This window comes from Bemisia tabaci, chromosome 1, assembly GCF_918797505.1.
Source record: "Bemisia tabaci chromosome 1, PGI_BMITA_v3".
In the NCBI taxonomy this organism is placed as follows: domain Eukaryota; kingdom Metazoa; phylum Arthropoda; class Insecta; order Hemiptera; family Aleyrodidae; genus Bemisia; species Bemisia tabaci.
In genome coordinates this window covers 83579426-83606082 of record NC_092793.1, presented here as the reverse complement: position 1 = coordinate 83606082, position 26657 = coordinate 83579426, and the positions used below count along the sequence as shown (strand labels likewise).

The 26657-nt window shown below is 40.2% G+C and overlaps 1 protein-coding gene across 2 annotated transcripts in view; it reads right to left on the bottom strand.

Annotated features, from left to right (window-relative positions):
• The window catches only part of stx (ubiquitin-like domain-containing protein stuxnet), a 132806-nt gene extending 109492 nt beyond the window's left edge, over positions 1 to 23314 (bottom strand). Inside the window, exon 1 of one of the 2 annotated variants that reach the window (XM_019041819.2) lies at positions 22881 to 23314. In XM_019041819.2, the coding sequence (XP_018897364.2) occupies positions 22881 to 23116 (236 nt within the window). In that variant the 5' untranslated portion in view covers positions 23117 to 23314. The remainder of the gene's footprint in view (positions 1 to 22880) is intronic. The other variant, XM_019041820.2, reaches the window with a different exon arrangement.
• Positions 23315 to 26657: the final 3343 nt, after the last annotated feature.

The following is a 26657-nucleotide window of genomic DNA, read 5'->3' as shown; positions in this document are numbered from 1 at the left end:
CACATTTGTCGCTATTTTGGTCTAGAAAAGAAGGGGGAAAACTTAAAACGAAGAATGAAATTCTTCGTTACAGGGGGGAGGGGAGGTTCGGACCCCCAAATACGTCAGTTCTAAGGCCATTTAATTATCCCGCGAAATAAGCCAACTTCCCCTAGATTTGCCTCCACATTATCTCAGTAAGGTCAAAATCAGTTCAACATTACGTTGGCAAGTCCCCAAAGGACTACGTGCAAAACGGGCTATTTGGCTCGGGACGGATACCTTTGAGACTTGCCCTATTCATTCACCTAAAAATGCCCCATCTTTTCCCAAAGTTTCAAGCCCCCCCCCCCCCCAAAAAAAAAAATTGGGGAGATGCGGCGGGGGGTCAAAGTTAAAAACCGGCAAAATTTTCGCGAAATTATTACTCGAAAACAAGAAGTTTTGGAAAACGCGGTTTACTTAAACGAGCGTATTCAGCGTGACGAGAGCTTTCAGAAAATGTGTAACATCATAGGGTTTTGTCAACTTCAGCTCGAGTTATCGCCTCCGAAGCGCCGAAACGCTCAAAAAAGACCCCTTGTTTTTTCACGTTTGGGCCGCTTTAAAAAAAGCCATTTTTTTATTTTGATGAAAAACTGATATGTTGTTCCTGTCTCTCTGTAGCCCCTCTAGCTCTTTACCTCATGCTGGGGAAATATTTTGGTCGCAAGCTATAGGAGCGGAAAGGAGCGAAGGTCGGGAAAATCGGCTGTTAGAAACTAGAGTCCCTTTATACCCAGAGTTAAGACAACTCACTTTTGGTTCGGCTAAAAGTGGCCTAAAAAAAAATCCAATTCTGATTGGTTCTCGCTCATGGAGGCCGAAACGAGTGCACCAAGATGGCGGTACCTCGAATGTGAACAAGAATAATGAAAATATTACCTAATTGTGGTTTATCAAGAGTAAATTGTTATTTCCATCGGTCCAAAATGAAAATAGATTAAGAAATTATTCACAAACCAATCCCATTTTCTTATTAATTGATCAATTTGTTGATGTTGTTGTTTTTGTGTGACAGACATCGCAGGATTCCTGATCCTTATCCCTCAATATCGTTCGTTTGGGTGCACTCGTTTCGGCCTCCATGGCCAGCCAAGGCCGGCTGCCAGTCAGCTGATAATCGAGTTGTCTTAACTCTGGGTATAAAGGGACTCTATTTTAAACTGCACGCCGCGACGGATCAGGAGACATGTGGCATCAATGCGAGGTCCGCAAAGGAGTGTGATTCGCCGATCAGAATGGGAGGGGACGTTTTCCTTCCGATCAACGCCGCGCGCGCTGTTTAAAATAGCCGATTTTCCCGACCTTCGCTCCTTTCCGCTCTTATAGCTTGCGACCAAAATATTTCCCCAGCATGCGGTAAAGAGCTAGAGGGGCTACAGAGAGTCAGGAACAACATATCAGTTTTTCATCAAAATGAAAAAATGGCTTTTTTTAAATCGGCCCAAACGTAGAAAAATAAGGGGTCTTTTTTGAGCGTTTCGGCGCTTCGGAGGCGATAACTCAAGCTGAAGTTAACAAAACCCCATGATGTTATCAATTTTCTGAAAGCTCTCGTTTAAACCGCGTTTTCCAAAACTTCTTGTTTTCGAGTAATAAATTCGCGAAAATTTTGCCGGTTTTTAACTTTGACCCCCCCCCCCCCCCCCGCCGCGTCTCCCTAAAATTTTTGGGGGGCTTGAAACTTTGGGAAAAGATGGGGCATTGTTTGGAGAAAGAATAGGGCAAGCCTCAAAGGTATCCGCCCGGAGCCCCAAATGGCCCGTTTTGCACGTAGTCCTTTCGGGAAAAGTTAAAATAAAAACGTAATTTAAAACGAAATTCTCTCCCACAAGGCCTTGTCTCCACGGGCCGTTTCACGGGATTTGTCCCAAGGAAAAATCCCACTTACGACGTTGGGAAAAATATTGAGTTAATCAATATTTTTCCCAGTACCAAGTTTGGACCTTGTACCCCTGGGACCCGCTGAGAGAGGAACGAATTGTGCGATATTTTGTCGATTACTCCATTGTTCATGTTGGTTTCGTTAAAATAATGTGTCTTTTGTCAATTGAGTGCAATTATTATTTTAATCCCGGTTAAATACTCGACTTTAACCAATTTATCTTCCCACGCAAAATAGTCGCAGGACCGTATGAGCCTCGTCCCGTGGAGACGGTAACTGGGAAAAATCCCAGAAGATTCATTCTTGCGAGTCGAACTTGGGACAAATCCCATGAAAACTATGGAAGGTGATCCGTCCAGAAACCTAACTTCGTGAGAGAAAAAAAAAACTTTGCTAGCGAAAAGGAAACCTGGTCGGAGAAGAAAGTACTTGGCTTGGAAAAAAAAACTTGGTTAGAGAAAGAGGAAGGTCAACGGAGGAAAAGACACTTGTACGGAGCGGAAATGACTTTTCAGAGGAAAAGAAACTTGGTTGGGAGAAAAATACTCTTCTGGGTCCAGGTTTGAGGTTATGTTCTCAACGATGGCAACGGTCGCATCAGTTATTTCATCATGTTGTCAAGTGTCTATTTAATTTTAATTTATTAACAAGTGCAGGAAGAAGAGGAAGAAGCGGTGTGTAACTGTAAACTTACATAAACTTCAATTCGCGCCATCTCTCTCGTCGGAGAAGAAAATTGGCTTTAACATTTATTAGCAATAGAGAAGGAGAGATAGAATAATATATTATACATAAAGTAATATAGTTAGTAATATTTAAGTGCTGTACATAAAACAGCACTTAAATATATTAAATTAATAATACTGTAGCAGAGACACACTCTAGCTTGAGAGTACGCCTCTGTTAGGCCTTGTCTCGACGGCGCAACTGTTACGAGTTTGTTGCACCAACCGAAGTTCCCTGTCTCGACGCACAGGCATGTGTTCCTGGGACTTTTAGGCGGGAATATTTGAACAACATTAATATTTTTAGGTTAAACGATGTCAATTGAGGTAACTGAACTGATAATTATGAACGGGAGGTGAATATTTTGCGTTATTTCGACCAGGTATAAAACAAAAAACAATGTCATAACACAGATTTGGAATATATTCGATAAAATTTTATTTTCTTGCTGTAGTGATATGCTACAAACAAAAATATAAAATTAATACTGAAATGTATACAAATATTTCTAAGTAATAACCGCTCCAGAATAAAACACCCGTAATAAACTCCCGCTTCACGTGTAACCAGCGTTTATCAATTCAAAATACTAAGAAGGTAAACAACTGTTGAGGTTCCAGGTTTCTGACCTTGAAAGTTTCTCTTATAAGTGAAACATTTTTGAGACACTTCCTTCCTTCAACAGTTGCGCCAGCTTCCCTCAACAGTTGCGCCGTCGAGACAAGGCCGTAGGAGCACCTCGGACATACGTGAGAGATCGCGTATTTCCGAGGTGATCGCAGGCAGGTGTTTTGGTTGGCGCGTGCCGCGTCAGGGTTAGAGCTTTTGGGCGCCGCTACATAGCGGCGGCCACGCGGTCAAGGATTGGTCAGTTGCGTACATGCGTACTTGCCGGTGATCGCCACCTTAGGGCATTCAAGACATCATCGCGAGTTGGGCTATTTCCCCATCCCCGAGACCATTACAATACAATAATTAAAAGACAATATATTACAATAATTTTCAAGACTTGTTGGCAACATGGTAAAATCTAACCTCAAACCTGGGCACCTGCCTTATTTCCTTCAATCCACCCTACACAAGTTTCTTTTTCTCTGACCAAGTTTATTTTTCTCAGCAGAAGTCTATGTCTCTTCTACCAGATTCTTGTTTTTCTCTTACGAAGTTTTTTTTTTTCCCAAGCCAAGTTTTTTCTTCTCCGACCAAGTTTCCTTTTCGCTGGCCAAGTTTTTTTTCTCTCACGAAGTTAGGTTTCTGGACAGATCACCTTCCATAGAAAATGTCCCGTGGAGACAAGGCCTTAGCAGCGTGACGTGGAGAGCGCCGCCGTTCTATATTGATGACTCGAAGAGCTGTGATTGGTCGTACTTTTAGTGTGAGCCTGTTCAGGGTTTTCTTGTGTTGTTGTTGAATAAAATGTGAGTTCTTTGGTTGAATAAAATGTATTAAAAAAATTTCATAATCATCTCTATTAGGATTATTTATTTCATTGGATTAATTTTCACTTAGAATTTAAAAGTAACCTAACCTTAAATCCAAAGCATGCGCGCGGTAATCAGAGAGCGGTAATTGACCTTATGGCACGCTTCCAAGTTTGCCAACTTCGAGAACGTAATTTTTATTATACTAATCTGAAAAATATCAGTAAAATGAGGATACTCTAGAGCCTTTCATTGTTAAAATTTTGACCGTATTCCCCTCATTATGAGACTTTTTAATTTTTAAATTCTAGCTTGTTTTTCGTGAATGCTAAATACGAAATTTGAAAGTTGGTATAACTGTTCATATTGATACCGTGTGACGAAGTAAAAAGTCATATTGATAGAAAAAGCTGCGTGTGCATTCATGACCTTGCCATATTGATAGCTCAGATTGATCGTGTGAGAAGGGCTATGGTGCTATTGCTGTCAAGACAAAATTACACTCTATCCACAGTCAAAGAGGATTTTGATAACTGAGATCATCCATTTAGGACGTTGTACAAACCAAAGAGCAGGCTCAGAAACTCAGCCATTCAGTTTCTCACTGCAAGAGGTGAAACCATCGAAAGTAACACAAATTAGTGTTTAGTTGAAGGGGTGTTTTACTGATTTAGAGTGTAATAAATCATTTAAGGACATTTTTGAAGAGTTTCAAAGGGAAGAATTGACAAATTTACTACTTTCAAATTGACTGTAAACAACCCGACACTGTGTCACAGCTAACTTGACTCCAAACTCTAGTATAAAAGCTCCAAATATGTGAACTGCATGTGCACCAGAGCCTCACTTTTGGTCACCTCATGTCTCCTGTGTGTGGCACCCTCATTTTGACGTCAACGATAGGAAGCAACTTCAATAAGTACTGTTTACACCTGCAGCATGTCGACGTTCTGGAGAGGTCAAATGATAAAGGATGCATAGGTACGGTTTAAGGAATATAAAGAGATTATTTTATACTTATTCAGGGTATCAAGTATTTTTTAATTTTGAAAAATCCTGATATTTTCCTAATATTTTATAAAAAATTCCTGATTTTATCATTTTGAAAATTCCTGATTTTTCTTATAAAAACTATACTTGTTGCATAAATGCATGCGGAAACTAAATTTTCTGATAAAGTTCTTGTGATTGGAAACTAATAAAAAGAGATAAAAATGCAAGTAAACGTCTATCAACCAGACATGATTACTCGTATTTGTTACCTCTAGCTTTCCAGCTACACTTCCGGCTACTTCGAAATTCCGTATAATATTTGTGGCTGAGTTTTGAGGTTAATAAAAATTGAGAGGGAAAAATGTCTAAAGTAAGGGGTTTTGCCGACTGGCGACTTGGACGGTCTAGAGTCCCTTTATACTGAGAGTCAAGACAATTCGGCTTATGGATGTCACAAACGGGAATAAAGATTACAGAAATTGAACGTTTTTCGTAATCTTTGATCGGCCCATTCTCAAATGCCTTTCTCCGTTCCTCCTCTCATTCCGTTTGTTCCTTGCCGAACCCATAATTCCCTGGTCCATTCCAGATTATAATCTTTGCAATCGGTGAAAATGTAATCTTTATTCCCGTTTGTGACACTGTGGAGGCCTAAAATACGGGAACCAATCAGAAATGGATTCAAATTGTCTTGACTCTCAGTATAAAGGGACTCTAGGACGGTCAACCGTTGGAATTCGGCGGTTTACCTCGAATCTCCACCGCGGCGGTGCGTTTTCGGGGGTTCGGCACTCTCAACGTTGTGACCGAATGCCGCCATATTTGTTTACGAAATTATCATTACCACTTTCACGCTCGGTCGCATGCCCAAGCATCGTGTGCTGATCGATTATAGTATAATAATTCCTAATAAATTTAATTTAAATCGTTTCAGTCGTTCCATTTTAGCCTCAATAAACTAAGCTCACCATTACGCGAACGTAAGTATTTGTTCAATTTTTGCAACTGTTTCACTCCACTTGTTCATTGTTCTAATGTCTTCATGAAGTGGGTTTTCCACCGGAATTTACGTATAAAAGTCTCCAAACGTTTCTGATTAATTGCTATGAATATCTAGTATTCTCAAATTTAAATGTAGTAGCGCTGCTTGATCTTGTAACTTTTAACTTCGGAGTTGTTTGTGATACCTCTTCGTTGATGCATCAGAGGTAACACCGGCCTCTTGCCGTAATGTGTCAATATTTGCGAAAGACATCGAACATTCAACAAATTCCATTGCTCTCAGCTGTATGAACCATTATTTCAGTATTTTCCTGACCAAGTGCAAATAACAGAGAGGATAAATGCATAAATATCTCTTGACGCTTGCTGCCTGTTGGGCGGATTGTTTTATTCGTGTTGGGGTCAGAACAAAGCTGAATTAATGGCTTTTCTAGTTCAGAGGTAAGGAATTTATCTCAAGAGAATCATTTAATTCCGTTGCGCAGCCTCTCATAACACAGCCAGACCTAAAGTCCACATGCTTCTTTTAAGGTTAGCAGTCAATTAGGCTGAACGTACGATGCGTTTGCTTGTGAAATCTTACAATAATATTCGATTTGTAAAGATCTTAAACCCTAATTAATGCAGGCAATTGACTCCTAACAGAAGTTAATATAAGTTGTTGAGTCAACAATAAAAATAAATTATACTTATAATAAAGATTATAAACAGCCGGAATACAGAGAGGGTGAATTTGATAAATTGAACTTCCTTATAGCTCATTGACGTTGCTATAGAGATGCAACAGTCTGGTGCGGTTGAAGTGAAACACTTCAAGATGAGTGATTCTCAAATACTGGCAATAAACAAATTTCTGACACTGCTCGAACGAAGGTTTTCTTTGAAGTTCGCAGTGTTACAACTCTAGTTCTACCATCTGACCCTGGGTGTAATTTTTCTACGCGTGCTAATTTCCAAAAGAGGGGCGAAAGAAATTTTTCTTTGACCACAACTAATTCTCCAACTTTTAAGTCTTTTGTTTGAGAGTGCCATTTTCTAAATACTTGCAATTCATTTAGATATTCGGTTCTCCATTTTTCCCAGAAGTCTGCAAACATTTTTTTTGATTCAGAATAGTGGGCCAATGGAGAAGGGTGTTTTACTATTCGAAGAAGAGCTTCTTGTATAGGAATAGCTGCTAATGCTCTGCCGATTAAAAAGTGGCCGGGCGTCAATGCTTCAAAATAATCTGGAGATGAAGACAATGGCACTAATGGTCGAGAATTTAAAATGCCTACAATTTGAATTATTAAAGTTGAAATTTCTTCTTTATCAAAAATGTGATTTTTGGTTACTTTCAAGAAAATTTGTTTAAATTGTCGAACTGCTGCTTCTGCTAGATCATTATGATGTGGTGATTGTGGAGGGCTAAACTTCCAGTCGATTCGATTTTTGGTCAAGTAGTTTATAATGTCTGGATCTTGAAGCTTGTTATCAAAGGTTTTCTGCATTTCATTTTTCGCCCCAACAAATGTTTTTGCGTTGTCGGAAAATATGCAAGATGGTATTCCTCTTCTGTACACAAATCTTTGCAGTGCTTTCAAGAATGATTTTGTTGATAAATCCTTTATTAATTCAAGATGAACTGCTTTTGTTGTGAAGCAGACGAAGATTCCAATGTAACTTCTTACTGTTGCTGCATTCTGTCTGTCACTAGTTCTAACTGATATTGAACCAGTGTAATCTAGACCTACATAAGTGAAAGGTGGAGTAAATTACTCTTTCGGATGGTAAAGGTGCAATTATTTGGGAAAATTCTTTTGGATTCGCTCTTTTACATGTAATGCATTTTGACACTGTTTTTTGTGCTAAGGCTGGACCATGAACTGGCCAAAACTGCTGTCTTACGCTGGATAAAAGTAGTTTCGGGGATGCATGTAAAAGTCTTCGATGCTCTAGATTACAGACTAGACCTGTAAACCTGTGATTTTTTGGTAGTAGCATTTGATGTTTTTGCTCATACGAAAGTTTCGATTTTTGGAGATGTCCACCAACTCTTATTATATTTTCTTCGTCTATGAACGGGTGCAACGTTCTAATAGTGCTTGATTTGAAAAATTATTTTTCTTTAGAATGCAATAAATGGTTTTTTTCTTCTTGAAAACATTCATTTTGTACTGCTTTCACACAAAATTTCAATGCCTCGTGGAGTTCAATTGAGGAGAGTTGTCCGGTACGAAGATTGCAAGTAGTTTCTGCTCCACTTTTGTTGTTCTTAATTTTTTCTTGTACGTTATAAACGAATCGTAAACAGTAGCTGACAATTCTTAAAATTTTTTCTAAATCAGAAAATTTTACGAATAAAGGAAACGGTAAAGTGATTTGCACGGATACCACCAACGTAACTTTTTTCATTTCTGGTATTTTTACTGCTGGTTTTGGCCACATAGATTCGTTCAATTTGATGAAATTCGGACCTTCCCACCAGAAGGAGTCATTGATTAATTGTTTGGCGGTTGTTCCTCTAGAAATTAAGTCAGCAGGATTATCAGTTGACGATACGTGATTCCAATTGGCATGTATTTCGCGTATTATCTTTTTTATTTCTGTCACTGTATTTGCTACAAAGAGTTGCCATTTTGATGGACAGTTGGCAATCCAGTGTAGTGCGATTGATGAATCGGACCAAAGAAATACTTTGTGTGGCTTATACTTTAATGATGCAATAACTTTTTTCATTAGTTCAGACAACTATTTAGTTCCACATAGTTCCAATCGAGGCAAAGACTGGGGTTTTAATGGCGCAACTCGTGATTTTGAACAAATGAGTCTTGATGCTCCTTCAGTTCTTGAACTGTTACTTTCAAATGTTGCAACATAGATACATGCTCCAAACGCTTTATTATTCTGATTTGATTATCTGGAGACGTTAATAAGTGTCGAGGGATCTTGCATGTTTTTAGATTCTGGATGTCTTCAAAAGACATAGACCAATAGACCATTCTTGACTGATTGAAGTTGGAACATTTTGGTCCCATTCTAATTTTTCTTGCCAAATTTTTTGTACTATCAACCTTGCACGTATTACTATTGGACTGACTAATCCTAGCGGATCGAACAGTTTAGAAGATTCTGACAGAATTGTGCGTTTTGTGTTGCTATTTTTTGCTGATAAATTGGGCACTGAAGAGAACCAAAATTTATCCGGAACTGGATGCCATTCAATACCAAGAGTTTTCACTTCTTCACTATCGTTTATATAAAGTGGTTCAGCATGCTCAGGTTCATCTGTAAGTATAGCAGGAACGTTTGACGTCCATTTTCGAAGTTTAAAATTGCCTCCTGAGGATGCAACTGTCTCTGTCTCTATTTTTACTGCTTTCGCTTCCTTCTCGTCTTTTCCACTTCCTAAAAAATCATCAACGTAAAATGATTTTTTTAAGTGGCAAGCTCCAAGGGGTAGCGTTGCAGTAAATCCATTTGATGTTTCTCGTAGAGATCTGATGGCCAAAAATGGTGCTGGGGAAGTGCCGTATGTGACAGTGTTCAAGACAGTGGCGTGGCGTGCTTTGCGATATATCGATTGTTGTGCCATTTAAACCTTTGGAAAAGGATCGATAAACAAGGTGTTCGCAGCGAACACCTTAATAATCGATTCTTTACCATAGGTTTAAATGACACAACAATCGATTTATTGCAATTCACGCCACGCCACTGGTTCAAGACATATGTTTTGATTCGTTGACTTGGATTTTCCCTCCAAAAAATTCTTTGCATATTCCTGTGATCAGGGTGAATTAAAACCATTCGGTACATTTTTGTCACGTCTGCTGCAACAACCACCGGATACTCTCTGAATCTTATTAGTATACTGAATAACGTTGATTGAATCGTTGGGCCGACATGTAAAATATCGTTTAGAGACTTCCCTGTGCTTGTTTTGGCGGAAGCATCGAACACAACACGTAATTTGGTTGTAAGCCGATTTTCTCGTAAGACGCCAAGATGTGGAATGTAGTAAGAAGGCTCATCGTCTTCATGTTCCGTTGGTATTTCTGCCATATGACCCAAGGATTCGTATTCTTTCATGAAGTCAATGTACATATCCTTCAATTTTTTGTTACTCTGCAACTTTTTCTCCATCAGGAAGAAACGTTTTAATGCTAATCTCTTTGAATTGCCTAAAACACTAGGATCTTCTTTGAGAGGTAATTGGACAACAAAATGATTATCAGGACTTTTGTAAGTGGTTTCAGAGAATAGTGTCTCGCATACATGAGTTTCAGCTTCATCGAAATCTCTCATATCTTCTAATTTCCAAAAGTTTTCCAAATTTTTATGAATTTCTGCTTCTTTAACAAATTTTACATGAATTTGATTCATTTCTTGCATATGCTCATAATCAAACAGATCAGAATTAGAGTTGCATGAGCCTCCCACTACCCATCCGAATATTGTTTCTTGTAATGTAGGATGAGTAAAGTTGGATGCTATTCGGTTTTCGAGTAAAGAGTTCCAAAATATAGCTGATCCAAGAATGAGGTCAATTGAACCGCCTTTCTCAAAGGTTGGATCTGCTAGTTTCAGATTTTTCACTTTTTCTGATAATCTTGATAATTTGTTGTAAGGAGGCAAGTCAATTGGAAGAGAATCCAGTATGACGCATGATATTTTAAATCGCAGTTCGCCCCACAATGGTGCAATTATAATACTGGTCTTTTCTTCTGAATAGGTTGTGCCTATGCCGTATACCATGCACTCAAATGGTTCGGTTTTTAATTTTAGTTGACGCACAAGCGAGCTTGATATTGAGCAGGACTGCGCGCCGTTGTCCAACAATGCCTTGCATACAACTACTTCATTGACATGGAATACTCGAACTTGCACCGTTGATAGTCATATGGTGTCAGACAACACCGGTCCACCATGCTGCGATTTGGACTCTGATGACGTTGACAGTGTTTTTGAAGGTCCAGAATTCTTGGAAGCTGATTCTTGATTCTTGATGTGTTTTGTACCATTTGCTGGTTTATGCAGCAAAGAATTGTGGGAGGTGCTTTGACACTCAGCACATTTGTAACTCGATGAGCACCTGCCTGGATGGCGTCGAAGACATAAAGCACATACACCTTCTGATTCTACGATGGTCATTCTGTCTGGATAAGTCAGCTTTCTGAAGCGTAGGCAAGAGTAAAGATTGTGTTGTCCATCACAGTATTGACATTTTCTTCCTTCTGACTTTTTCATTTTGTCATTGACATGTACAAGATTGAAAGTCGTTGATTTTCTTTTCAACTTTTATACGTCGTTTGTCGTACTTTTTTACTTGGTCTTTTATACGTGCCTCTGCTATCCTTGCTTGATGTATGTTCATATTTCTTTGAACCATGTGTTTCGACCGCTTCTAAAATTCTTGAACGCTTTTTGAGAAAATCTAGTAGTTGCTTACGAGTTGGAAGCTCCTTCGGTGCTGTCACTTTTTCCCATTCAGCCAGTGTTGGTCTGTCGAAACGAGACATTGCCACATGTATGATGAAAGGATCCCACGTTGTCGTATCTATTTCCAGCGTTATTACCAACGCTTCTAATGTCTGGGTAATTTTATTGTTGATTCTTTCAACGTCTTTTGCCCGCAATCTTGAGTCAATGGACCACTAGATAAGGTACGAATTTCAGCATTCTTATACATGTTTCTTAACCAAAATTGTACGTAAAACACGATGCACACAACGAAAATTACCGAAATCAACTCCTTACGAAGATATTTAATGATTCTTAATGCGTGAATTCAAACCACCCACTCATAAAAACTCAATGCTCTACGTGATTCACATCGCGCGCTAAACGTTATTGTTGAGTCAACAATAAAAAGAAATTATACTTATAATAAAGATAGAATATTATTTAAAAAACAATTAATTACATGAGATAAACAGCCGGAGTACAGAGAGAGTGAATTTGATAAATTGAACTTCTTTATATATCTCATTGACGTTGCTATAGAGATGCAACAGTTATCATGACAGTCTATGCGATATAAAAATCTGGCAACCTCAATCTTGACGCTTTGGCTCAGTTAGAGCAAATTGCTAATAGTTTGAACAACACATGATGGGAAATGAACATTGCTCGATTGAGAAGCTTGCTGAAACCGTTGTAGTGGGCGATTTGACTCACGTAGAGTTTTGAGTTTCTTGTGAGCGAGCAGTTCAAATTCCTCGTAACCAATCTATACTAATAAAGCAGACTTCACGTTGATTGACTCACTCACTGACTGACTGACTGACTCACGTATCAGCGGATCTCGTGAACGGGAGGCCGTGTGACCCTGAGATTCCGCACTGGGATCCCTCTCTACCGGAGGCGCCGGATAAGGGAGGATTTCGCGATCCGCCCGCCGGTTCGCGGGATATCGCGGTCCGCGTGGGTCGATTTTCCCGTAAGGACAACGGGTGCGAGAGAGAGTGCGAGCGAGATGGAGCGATTTCCGCGGCTCGCGCTGGAAGACAGCTGATAAATTTTACGTACGTTCTTCTGGTACGCGCAACGGGTGCGAGGAAGATGGAAGGAGTTCGGCGTCCAACGAGTGCGAGGAGGATGGAACGAGTTCGGCGTCGCGCTGTTGGAAACGCCGCGCCATGATTTTTGCGAGCTCCGACTCGTGCATCCGTTGCCGGGCTACTCTCTCAGAGATGTGACAATCTGGAAAATCTGTCTATGCATCGGCATAGAATAAAGTGACTGACGTAGTCTCTTCATTCTATGACATTGGTTCGCGATTTTCGCGATTGGTTCGCGCATTGGTTCGAGTTTTCTTCCGTTTTTTTGCAAGATTAGTGAAAAATGTGCTCCGCGGAACCTTTCGTTTCGTTTTTTTTTTTTTTTTTTTTTTTTTTTTTTTTGAAAAAATTTACCTGCTCAAGTTCGAAAGTAAGAAAATTGTTGTGATTTAGGCTTCACGTCGCCTAGGGTTACTTTTTGTTACTTTTATCTTCTGTTTTGAAATAATTAAGGCAAATTCTCGGGAAATTTTGAGAGAAGCTGTTGCTTGGCTTCAAAAATAAAATAAATAAATCATAATGGAACATAAAGACGGTGTGCAACGCTTCAATCGGAGGAGAAGCGGGGGTTTCGCGCGCATTTCATCAATATTTGACTCCGATCGTGGAGGGCGCTCTTGATACAACTATTTCACCACGGAAGATGTCCAAATTGCCGCTTGCTAGATTGAAGGCGTTCTATACTGTGATGACGGCTCGGTCACACTGCGCAGTGCGCCTGCAGACGCGGTGCTGACAGCGGAGCAAAACTAGAACATCGCTTCGACATTCTTCACCTGCTTTCTGTTTCTATCATAGTTTAACCAAAACACATGAGTCTTACTTGCAAAATTTTAAATCATCGCTAATGCTCTTTTTTTTTTTTTTTTTTTTTTTTTTTTTTTTATTTCAAAACATTAAATCTTATATAGGGAAACCGATGGTTACATCCCATATGGTTCTCGTGAAATTAAGATTGGATTCTTCCAATTCGTCACTTTTAACAAGCAGAATTGAAGCGAGCAACTATTTGAACTCCGGAGTGGGTATGTGGTATCATACAAAATTGAAGGAAAATCATACGTTTTCGCCCATCTCAAGTAACAGATGTTTATGAGTTTCATGCGCACATTTACGTAATCTTGATTGAGTCAGAGATTCGCGTGTATGCCACGATATTGATGTAAATAACGCGCAATTGTAATGATCTTAAAAATTCGCTAGGAACACGACGTATTTGCCGTGATACCGTGGTGATTATCGTGTAATTTCTAATTTGTTTTACAAAAGCCCAGGAAAAATCAAGTTTTCTCCGCGATGTAGATGACAAACCCGCCATTGCTGTGAATTAAACGAAACCGCTGGTTAAATCCCGTAATTATTTCGCGGCTGAAACTCACCAGCTAACTTCAATTAAACACTGAACTGACAAAAGTAACAAATCTTTATGAAAATAACCAACTTGAGAATGAATTGAGAATTTTTGATTATTATAATTATCATGTGAGCTTATTGCAGAACAGACCAAACTAGCAGCATACTACTAATATCAACTTTTTAATCAAACCAGTGCGTCTCGCCAATTTTGAAATGGTAGATAATAATTCAGAAACACAATTAGTAACTGATCACTAATCACAGTGATTGCTGATGGTGGGGTTTTCCTGTGCGTAGCACGGGTTTCCTGCTAGTCTATACTAATAAAGCAGACTTCACGTTGATTGACTCACTCACTGACTGACTGACTCACTCACGTATCAGCGGATCTCGTGAACGGGAGGCCGTGTGACCCTGAGATTCCGCACTGGGATCCCTCTCTACCCCGAGGCGCCGGATAAGGGAGGATTTCGCGATCCGCCCGCCGGTTCGCGGGATATCGCGGTCCGCGTGTGTCGATTTTCCCGTAAGGACAACGGGTGCGAGAGAGAGTGCGAGCGAGATGGAGCAAGTTCCGCCGCTCGCGCTGGAAGACAGCTGATAAATTTTACGCGTGTTCTTCTGGTACGCGCAACGGGTGCGAGGAAGATGGAAGGGGTTAAGCGTCCAACGAGTGCGAGGAAGATGGAACGAGTTCGGCGTCGCGCTGTTGGAAACGCCGCGCCATGATTGTTGCGAGCTCCGACTCGTGCATCCGTTGCCGGGCTACTCTCTCAGGGATGTGAAAATCTGGAAAATCTGTCTATGCATCGGCATAGAATAAAGTGACTGACGTAGTCTCTTCATTCTATGACATTGGTTCGCGATTTTCGCGATTGGTTCGCGCATTGGTTCGAGTTTTCTTCCGTTTTTTTGCAAGATTAGTGAAAAATGTGCTCCGCGGAACCTTTCGTTTCGTTTTTTTTTTTTTTTTTTTTTTTTTTTTTTTTGAAAAAATTTACCTGCTCAAGTTCGAAAGTAAGAAAATTGTTGTGATTTAGGCTTCACGTCGCCTAGGGTTACTTTTTGTTACTTTTATCTTCTGTTTTGAAATAATTAAGGCAAATTCTCGGGAAATTTTGAGAGAAGCTGTTGCTTGGCTTCAAAAATAAAATAAATAAATCATAATGGAACATAAAGACGGTGTGCAACGCTTCAATCGGAGGAGAAGCGGGGGTTTCGCGCGCATTTCATCAATATTTGACTCCGATCGTGGAGGGCGCTCTTGATACAACTATTTCACCACGGAAGATGTCCAAATTGCCGCTTGCTAGATTGAAGGCGTTCTATACTGTGATGACGGCTCGGTCACACTGCGCAGTGCGCCTGCAGACGCGGTGCTGACAGCGGAGCAAAACTAGAACATCGCTTCGACATTCTTCACCTGCTTTCTGTTTCTATCATAGTTTAACCAAAACACATGAGTCTTACTTGCAAAATTTTAAATCATCGCTAATGCTCTTTTTTTTTTTTTTTTTTTTTTTTTTTTTTTTTTATTTCAAAACATTAAATCTTATATAGGGAAACCGATGGTTACATCCCATATGGTTCTCGTGAAATTAAGATTGGATTCTTCCAATTCGTCACTTTTAACAAGCAGAATTGAAGCGAGCAACTATTTGAACTCCGGAGTGGGTATGTGGTATCATACAAAATTGAAGGAAAATCATACGTTTTCGCCCATCTCAAGTAACAGATGTTTATGAGTTTCATGCGCACATTTACGTAATCTTGATTGAGTCAGAGATTCGCGTGTATGCCACGATATTGATGTAAATAACGCGCAATTGTAATGATCTTAAAAATTCGCTAGGAACACGACGTATTTGCCGTGATACCGTGGTGATTATCGTGTAATTTCTAATTTGTTTTACAAAAGCCCAGGAAAAATCAAGTTTTCTCCGCGATGTAGATGACAAACCCGCCATTGCTGTGAATTAAACGAAACCGCTGGTTAAATCCCGTAATTATTTCGCGGCTGAAACTCACCAGCTAACTTCAATTAAACACTGAACTGACAAAAGTAACAAATCTTTATGAAAATAACCAACTTGAGAATGAATTGAGAATTTTTGATTATTATAATTATCATGTGAGCTTATTGCAGAACAGACCAAACTAGCAGCATACTACTAATATCAACTTTTTAATCAAACCAGTGCGTCTCGCCAATTTTGAAATGGTAGATAATAATTCAGAAACACAATTAGTAACTGATCACTAATCACAGTGATTGCTGATGGTGGGGTTTTCCTGTGCGTAGCACGGGTTTCCTGCTAGTCTATACTAATAAAGCAGACTTCACGTTGATTGACTCACTCACTGACTGACTGACTCACTCACGTATCAGCGGATCTCGTGAACGGGAGGCCGTGTGACCCTGAGATTCCGCACTGGGATCCCTCTCTACCCCGAGGCGCCGGATAAGGGAGGATTTCGCGATCCGCCCGCCGGTTCGCGGGATATCGCGGTCCGCGTGTGTCGATTTTCCCGTAAGGACAACGGGTGCGAGAGAGAGTGCGAGCGAGATGGAGCAAGTTCCGCCGCTCGCGCTGGAAGACAGCTGATAAATTTTACGCGTGTTCTTCTGGTACGCGCAACGGGTGCGAGGAAGATGGAAGGGGTTAAGCGTCCAACGAGTGCGAGGAAGATGGAACGAGTTCGGCGTCGCGCTGTTGGAAACGCCGCGCCATGATTGTTGCGAGCTCCGACTCGTGCATCCGTTGCCGGGCTACTCTCTCAGGGATGTGAAAATTTGGAAAATCTGTCTATGCATCGGCATAGAATAAAGAGACTGGCGTAGTCTCTTCATTCTACGGCATTGGTTCGCAATTTTCGCGATTGGTTCGAGTTTCCTTCCGTTTCTTTTTTTGCAAGATTAGTGAAAAATGTGCTCCGCGGAACCTTTCGTTTCGTTTTGTTTTTTTATTTTTTGAGAAAATTTACCTGCTCAAGTTCGAAAGTAAAAAAAATTGTTGTGATTTAAGTAGTCTTCACAACGCCTGGGGTTACTTTCTGTTACTTTTATCTTGTTTTGAAATGATTAAGGCAAATTCTCGGGAAATTTTGAGAGAAGCTGTTGCTTGGCTTCATTAATAAAATAAATAAATAAAAATGGAACATAAAGACGGTGTGCAACGCTTCAATCGGAGGAGAAGCGGAGGTTTCGCGCGCATTTCATCAATATTTGACTCCGATCGTGGAACCGAAACACATGAGTCTTACTTGCAAAATTTTAAATCATCGCTAATGCTCTTTTTTTTTTTTTTATAATTTCAAAACATTAAATCTTATATAGGGAAACCGATGGTTACATCCCATAGTTCTCGTGAAATTTAGATTGGATTCTTCCAATTCGTCACTTTTAACAAGCAGAATTGAAGCGAGCAACTATTTGAACTCCGGAGTAGCTATGTGGTATCATACAAAATTGAAGGAAAATCATACGTTTTCGCCCATCTCAAGTAACAGATGTTTATGAGTTTTATGCGCACATTTACGTAGTCTTAATTGAGTCAGAAATTCGCGTGTATGCCACGATATTGATGTGAATAACGCGCAATTGTAATGATCTTGAAAATTCGCTAGGAACACGACGTATTTGCCGTGATACCGTGGTGATTATCGTGTAATTTCTAATTTGTTGTCCAAAATCCCTGGAAAAATCAAGTTTTCTCCGCGGTGTAGATGACACACCCGCCATTGCTGTGAATTAAACGAAACCGCTGGCTAAATCCCGTAATTTTCGCTGCTGAAACTCACCAGCCAACTTCAATTGAACATTGAACTGACAAAAGTAACAAATCTTCATGAAAATAACCAACTTTTGATTGGGTATTTTTTATTATTATAATTATCATGTGAGCTTATTGCAGAACGGACCAAAATAGCAGCATACTACTAATCTCTACTTTTTAATCAAACCAGTGCGTCTCGCCAATCTTGAAATAGTAGATAATAATTCAGAAATACAATTAGTATCTGATCACTAATCACAGTGATTGCTGATGGTGGGGTTTTCCTGTGCGTAGCACGGGTTTCCTGCTAGTGTGAAATAAAAACGTTAATATCTTCGTTAGGAGTTGGTTTCCGCAATTTTCGTTGTGTGAATCGTTTTCTACGTGAAATTCTGGTTAAGAAACATGTATCAGATCGCTTAAATTCGTACCTTGTCTAGTGGTCCATTCTGCATTGAAATGGATCATCAAAATCTAGTAAACTTTTCATGTATACATTTAACAAAGCTTTTTTGTCTTCATATTTTTCCTTCAGTGTATTTAATGCTGCTGCATAATTGTTTTCTACGAATTTCAAATGTTTTATTAAATCAAGTGCTTTACCAGACAAAGATATTTTTAAGTAATGAAACTTCAAGATATTTGACAAAGCAGTATTATCTATACTATAAGCTCCAAGACCTCCTAATTTTGCGGAACTGGTAACGCTTAGTTCCAGCGTTCTACCGGGCCGATTTTCATGATTTTTGCGGCTATCGACGGGCAATTGTCTCTAGATAAGCCAACTCTTTTCAGATTTTCAAAATATGGCCCAGGTTTTTTTATATTACGTGGTAAAGTTGCAAATTCTCCCATTTAAACAATGTAAATTTATACTTTTTGTCACAGTCCGTTTGAGCGTTCTACCGGGCCGATTTCCATGATTTTTGCGTAAATCGACAGGTAATAGGCCCTAGATGAGCCCGCTTTAATCAGATTTTGGAAAAAGGACCCAGGTTTTTTTAAAATCACGTTATAAAAGTGAGTGAGTTTACAGAATGCTTCGGTGCTGCTACCGCTATGCGCGGGAGGATGCGCAGTGGTTAAGGAGGTTGCGCAGTAGCTGTGTAGCCTGCGCATCAGCTCTACACTTATCTCCGTAAGATTCGCGCCACTTATCTTCATTTGAGCGGTGGCCGAGTCGTCTAAGACGTCAGATGCCTTCACTATGATCACGGTGTGGGCTCGATCCCCAACTCCTGACTACCTTAATTATTACCTGATTAACATGGTACGTTGTTTTACTGCAATATTTCATCAAGCAGTCATTCCAAAACGCGTCATTTTGACTTAAAAAAAACAATTCTTAATCCATCAAAACCAAAACTTATTTAATTCTGAAAGTAAAGTATACCTCATATCGTAATTTTTTAGGGGAAAAATAAAACTAACACTGATAGAAGGGTAAAAATAGGGCTGCGAAGCGGCCCATTGGTGGCGCGGAGCGCCTTCAGGGGGTTGGGCCGCGTAGCGGCCAGGGGGCGTAGCTCCCTAGTTATGCACTAAGGAGTTAAACACTGGTATGAATGCAGGCCATTCACTCTTTTTACCATCAAAAGTTGGAATTTTAGGTGGTTTTAAGTATGATTTCATCATATACTGGTCAGTTACCGGGAATGGACTTGCGACAGATTGATTTTCCAAACTAGTACCTGGCATATTAGATCTAGGATCCACTGAATTTATAAAGGCGTTTGCTTGAGCCAAAATTTCGTAATATTGTTTTTCAAATGTTAAAACAGTATCAATCGGGTATGCTGCTGGATTTTTTGTAGTTAATTCTTGAAATACCCATAGATATTGAGTTAGAATTCCCTTTGAGGATTCAAATCTGGTTTTCAAAGCGTCTACATCTATTGAGTCTTGCTCCAAAACATGCTTGAAACATTGTAATTGAAGTTCCAGCTGTCGCTTAGTGCTATCAAGGCTTGCCAACCTCAAATTTCCTTCATCTTCTTCCATAGCTTAATTTCTTCTGCAACCATATAAAATGTCATTAAAATGATGGAATGGCAACACAGCCTAAAACAGCTGTTGTTCAGGAAAGTTGAAATTCAAGTTTGTACATTGTCTTATGGAGCGTCCTCCGCAATGTTTAAGCGATGTGGCCATTACATTTTTTTTTTTTCTTATGCAAGTAGAGTCTGCATGATTTGGGGGAGCGAAACGCTACCTACCAAATTTAATAGGCATAAATTGCCACTGTCCCTTCGGAGCACAATGTTCTGTCAGGATTTAAACCATGGAAGCGCACGCTAACTGCATGGTATTAACTCCAGTAATAAATAGGACTGTAGTATTGTACCTTGGAGGCGCACGCCAACTGCAAGGATTATAGAATTTAAGGTTAGGATTTAACCCTTTGGAAGCGCACGCTAACTGCAAAGGTTTTAAATCCTCAAAAGGTCTCTTTTGCAAGTCATGGAAGCGCACGCTAACTACATGAACTTGCAACCCATAATCAATGAAATTATTGAGTGGAAGCGCACACTAACTGCACTGAACAATTTCATATGATGATACGAATTTTTTACACATAACCTTGTCAATAACTTTTCTTCAATTGTATTTTATTATATATATTTTATCACGTCGGGGTCACCATTTTGTTGAGTCAACAATAAAAATAAATTATACTTATAATAAAGATAGAATATTATTTAAAGAACAATTAATTACATGAGATAAACAGCCGGAATACAGAGAGAAAATTGAACTTCTTTAGAGCTCATTGACGTTGCTACAGAGATGCAACATAAGTGAACATTTTTTTCTTAGGCCCCCAGCTACTTTATCTGCAAAGCGAAATCTACATTTTTACCATTTATGCTAGATATTCCGGAGAAATTGGTCAGTGATGAGTCTAAGTGTGTAGACTCTGATGGAAAATCCACCGGACAATGACGCTGGTGTTTGGAAGACAGTTACAAAAAAAAACAAATGTTTGCAAATGCGTAACAGACAAGTATCGAAGTCTGAAGTCTACCATAAACGTACAACTAAACGTAGATTTGAAAGATTAGATTGAATGATTAAATGTAGCTGTGCTATTTCAGCTGGACCCGGGGAATCTAACTGGAGAGGTCTTGTGCCTGCGGGGAGGGAGTTGGGCGCTGCTGACACTCACACTTCACAGTGAAATTGACCAAAATTGTCCCAGAAAAATTTTAGTACTCTCACTGAATAAGGGGGAGGGGACAATCCCTATTTGCCTGATGTGTGAGAATTTTCACCCTTGTGATAAATTTTAATTTGAAAAAATATGTTCCTCCTGGAGGCCCAACCCCTTTCTTGCTTGCACCATTTACATTTTTAAAGCAGCCTCAGTCTTGATAGCCTGCTAAATGGGCTCCATAATGAACAGAGATGCAAAATCGCATGCAATTTCATATACGGTAAAATTTCATGAAAGTGGAACTTCTGCAATAGGCTCAGTAGGCCGTGGAATCAGTAAAATCTCAATATTTAACAAAATGAGAGTCAAACTCTTAATTTTATTTTAAGATAAATTTTACGGGTGGTGTACACTCCTCCTCAGAAATCTGTGAACTTTCATATCATGTTAAATTTCATTTTGCATCTCTGATAAGTGATGACAAAAAATCTCTGAAAAGAAGGAATGGATGCTGAGGATTGTCGCTCATGACTCATACTTCTGGCTGCTACTTTTTCTCTCCTATAATGCAATGATAAACGGCGACATTGCAGCTTTTGTCCTAACGGGAGAAAACTTCCTTGATTCGACTATCAGGAATTAATATTAACATGAAAAAACATTTAAATGTAAATGCTAATTAAGTACGTGGTTGCTTCAAGTCCGCTCAAGGTGTGGATCTTGCCCGCGATCCGTAAATTCAAAACACCCGCGCAATATGCGCCGCCTTCTTAGTTGTTTAGAGGAAAACGTTGAGGTGCTCAATCCCCGAACATGCACCGCCGCGGTGGAGATTCGGGGTAAACTGCCGAATTCCAACGGTTGACCGCCCAAGTCGCCAGTCGGAAAGATTCCTAACGTAAGATACTACTGCCAACTGTCGATAGATTCCATTGTGTGGTGTCCTTGCACAAAATGCTAACAAAATAAAAATGATTTCATGACTTTGATCAAAATAGTGATTTGTTGGAGTACAGGGCACATTTAAAAAAAAAGACTGATATAAACTATTTCAAATAAAATACAGGCGCTGAAGATGGACGGAAAATTTTGATTTCACAAAGACGGCGACATTGCAATGAGGCCTTCACTATACCTATGCGACATGAGCGCTACCGGTGAGAAATGATTGGAAACAAAGACGGTGCAACGACTCTTGACACGGTGGGCAAAAAGCAGTACTTAAGACTTCTCCACTGAGGAGCATCGCGTAAGAAAAATTCCTGATAAAACGTCCGATTTTTTCCTGATCCGCCAAAATTCCTGATATTTTCCAGTTTTCCCTGATGCTAGACACCCTGTTAGTTACCAGAAATTCCGAAAAGTATTGTAAAGTTGCTTAAAAATGTATGTTCCTTTCCAGCTTTGTATTTGAAGGTTACCCTCAAAGCAGGTTTCATTAAGCAGCTTTTTCTATCCGTGGAACGCGATGGATCGGGATCTTTCCAAGTTGGGCTGGTTCAATTGGCCTAACCGCAGCCTCAACCCACCTTGCGAGACTGGTCCAAGCGTGCCACTGGAACGCGCCAGTGGAACGGGTTAAGAAAGTGCTGCGTTCAACACCGTTCCTCTGCAGTTCGGATAAAAAAGCCCTTAAGGAAGAAGATTGACCGACCCTGGGAAGAAAAATGTTAACATTGGTTCTATCAGAGCTTTCGCTTCTGTTGATGGAGTCCATTTATTCTATGACAGTATTTCGGAACACTTCAAGATAAAATATTGAGAACCAGGCATATCCAATACCACCTGACTTCGTAGGAATTGGTGCAACCCATGCCGATGAATAAATGCCTTGGGAGGTCATGATGATGCATCTCAGACTAAGTGATACCACTCAAGTAGAGATGCAATTGACAACGTAGAATTTGAAGCCTTTTCTTCATGTGGATAAAAAAATGACACAGTATATGAGGAGATGCTCCCGCGAAAGTAGACGATGGACGGAAAAGAAAGTGAGGACGAACGCACCTTTCTCTATACAGCAAGCATATCCTTTCCTTCGACACTTTCAGTCGCTTTGAGATAACTCTTTTGATATTTTCGATGGTGTCATTTTTAGTGACGGCTAAATCGAACTGTCCCCCAGTCGTGGGAGAGACTGATATCGTGATTGAACTACAGCCACACCCTGAGTCGGAAGCGCTATTTTCATCACTGACGTTTTGAGTACTTTCAGACGTAACATTGCATTCGCTACTTTCCATCGTACGAGAAATCACACGACACTTTGAATAACAACCACTAAGTTTATCACCACGCGAAAGAAGAAACGACTATAGTCACAGATGGGAACCTCGAGAAAACGCTGATAATTCGGCCCACATCAGAGTCGACAACGCACTCGCGCATCGCACAGTGCTCTCCCGCGGAGACTCGTCACTCAACTGAAACTCATTGGAAATAGAGTAGGACGCCGTTCTGTTGTGAGCGGGTGATTGCAGCGCATTCTCGCGTAGGATCCTAGTCAACTCAGAGGATCCTTCCCCCCGAGGCCGTAACTACGATTCTGTGACGTCACACTAGTAGATGAAACTCGGCCGCGGTTTAACACGCGTTCTTATGGGAGAACGCTTGCCGCGCGATGATTTCTCGCCGATATCTCTTTCAGGGTTGATCTGACGCAAAATTTCATAAGAACCGTTTAGAAAGAAGATGAAATTTCACTTTAGAAAACTAACTAGTTCATTTGTGACATTGTCTAAATATCGAGGAAATGAATGCGTAATACCGAAAATCGTTACTCCACTCAGATTCAAACGGGCTCGCGCAACCTCGGCCGATCGAGAGCCACTCTGATTGGTCCACGCAGCGACTGCCTCACTCATCGATGCACTGATGACCCGGAGCTGCTTGTTGTTTTCGGTAAATATCTACTAGCTTGACGTCACAGAACTGACTAGTTACGGCCTCGCACAGATTAGAGTCCCTTTATAACCCAGAGTTAAGACAACTCACTTTTGGTTAGGCTGAAAGTGGCCTAAAAAAAAATCCAATTCTGATTGGTTCTCGCTCATGGAGGCCGAAACGAGTGCACCAAGATGGCGGTACCTCGAATGTGAACAAAAGTAATGAAAATATAACTAAATTGTGGTTTATCAAGAGTGAATTGTTATTTTAATCGCACCAAAATGAAAATATATTAAGAAATTATCCACTAATCAATCTAATTTTAAGGTTTTGATCAGTTTTTGTTGATGTTGTTGTTTTTGGATGACAGACATCGGAGGATTCCTTATCCTTATCCCTCAATATCGTTCGTTTGAGTGCACTCGTTTCGGCCTCCATGGCCAGCCAAGGCCGGCTGCCAGTCAGCTGATAATCGAGTTGTCTTAACTCTGGGTTATAAAGGGACTCTAGCACAGATTAGTCCAGATCGCTAACATCCAATCTAGCCAATGCTTCAGAAGCGTGAGTAATTTTTGCTACAGGTTAGGCAACTTTAGAAAATTGATGGCACTACCAGTAGTGAAAGAACTTGACCAGATCGAGAGAAATTTCCTATTGAATCTGATTATAAAGCTTGAAAAAAGTATAAATAGTAATGTGTAATAATGGTTTTTGATCAAATAAGATTTTATCAAGTACTGTTATGCTAAGTATTCTGTTCCAATATTCTTACAACAGTTGGTAGCAATTAACTGCTCTCATGGGGGCCTGGCGGGAATTCAAAACTAGGAACCAAAAGTCTCATTTTGGCAGGATTTTGCTTTAATTTTCGGTTTCTAAGGCTTTAAACTTCAAAAATATGATATATTATAATCTGCAAATTTTTTCAATAATGTTATCTACTCAGTATACTGATGAACTCTGATTTGTTTATTTCCACCGATAAAGCACAAAAACATAGCCCGATTATACGAATAAAGAAGGAGAATTAATTAAAATACGGGTAAACAAGGCTAAAAATTATTGAAACACTTAAAGGCAGGACGTTTCGAGCTGCTACCAGCTCATTTTCAGCTGCAAAAACAAGTAAAAAATTGAGTGGCGACCTGACCCCAGCCGTTGTTATGAGTGGTTACGTGATAACGACTGAGGTCAGGTCGCCACTCAATTTTTTACTTGTTTTTATGTGTTTTTGCAGCTGAAAATGAGCTGGAAGCAGCTCGAAACGTCTTACCTTTTAGTGTTTCAATAATTTTTAGCCTTGTTTACTCGTATTTTAATTAATTCTCCTTCTTTATTTATTTCCACCTTAATTATTTAATCTGGAAATATTGAACCACATAAATTCTACTGAGAAACTAATTCTTGAATTCTTCGGAACGTTTCATCCCACAAAAATCTGAAAAAGAAGTATTCTCCCGCCGAAAATCTGCTGAAAATAGCCAAAATTTCAGTTTTGGTTCCTAGTTTTAAATGCCCATGGATTTTCCCGCCAATGGCGCTCACAAAACTACTCACGCTCCTCCGCCGATGTTAGCGATCTGGACTAATCTGTGCGGCCTCGACTCATCCATCGCCCGCTCCAAAAGTGAGGTTAAGCCGGAGATTGAAAAATAACACATAAGGCGGCTGAATTCTTGAAAAATAAGTATATTTTTGGCGTTTTTCGACTCCTTACAACAAGGGTAGACTCGCCACATGTTGAAGTACGGTGAAAAATTCGATTTTTTGCAGTTATACGCGATCCTACGGATTTTAATGAAGTCCAACAACTGATAACAGCAGTGAGTTGCGTAGATCCTACGCGAGATAGCAGCACTAGTACCTGCTCACGAATTTTACATTGACTCTTACGGGAGTCCAGGGTCCTTAGAGTCTAGAGTACCTGTATAGGGAGAGTAGCGACAGATCGGTTCATGGAGGGCTTAGGGCCCAAAAGTGCAGCCACCCTTCTGAGCAACTTCTAACACACAAAATTTCACTGCCAGCCTACAGATTTCAATTCTAACCAAGATGGCTAAGAATGTACATAAATGAGCGTTCTTTCGCAAAAATAAGTAAATTTATGCAAAAAGTAAACCAAATACATGCTTTCTAAACGACGGTTCGTAACAATTGTATTTGTAAATCGCTCTGGACATTCGAAATTCATAGGTTGGCTGCCCTTTTGGGCCCTACCTTTATTCGCGGAGGCATCGGTGAAGGCCTGATGGACTTTCGGAGTTTCAGATCTGTCGCTACTCTCCCTATACAGGTACTCTATTAGAGTCGGGTGTGGAGGCGCGGACGTGGACCAAGACAGGGACGAGTTCTATAGGACGCCGTTCTGTTGTGAGCGGGTGATTGCAGCGCATTCTCGCGTAGGATCCTAGTCAACTCAGTGGATCCTTCCCCCCGAACCTCGACTCATCCATCGCCTGCTCCAAAAGTGAGGTTAAGCCGAAGATTGAAAAATAACACATAAGGCGGCTAAATTTTTGAAAAATGAGTCTATTTTTGGCGTTTTTCGACCCCTTTCGATACTTTTCCGTGAAGTAGTACGGTGAAAAATTCGATTTTTTGCAGTTATACGCGATCCTACGGATTTTAATGAAGTCCAACAACTGATAACAGCAGTGAGTTGCGAGGATCCTACGCGAGACAGCAGCACTAGTACCTGCTCACGAATTTTTACATTGACTCTTACGGGAGTCCAGGGTCCTATAGAACTGGTCCCTGACCAAGAGAATAAAAGCGGGTAGAGTACCTATATTAAGAGAGTATGGCCACTGGGCTACCGTATGGGGGACTGTTGTCACAGGTATAGCAATCCTGCGGACCCCAGCTGGTAGCCCCTGCCTTAAAGGGGATAGTGGAGAT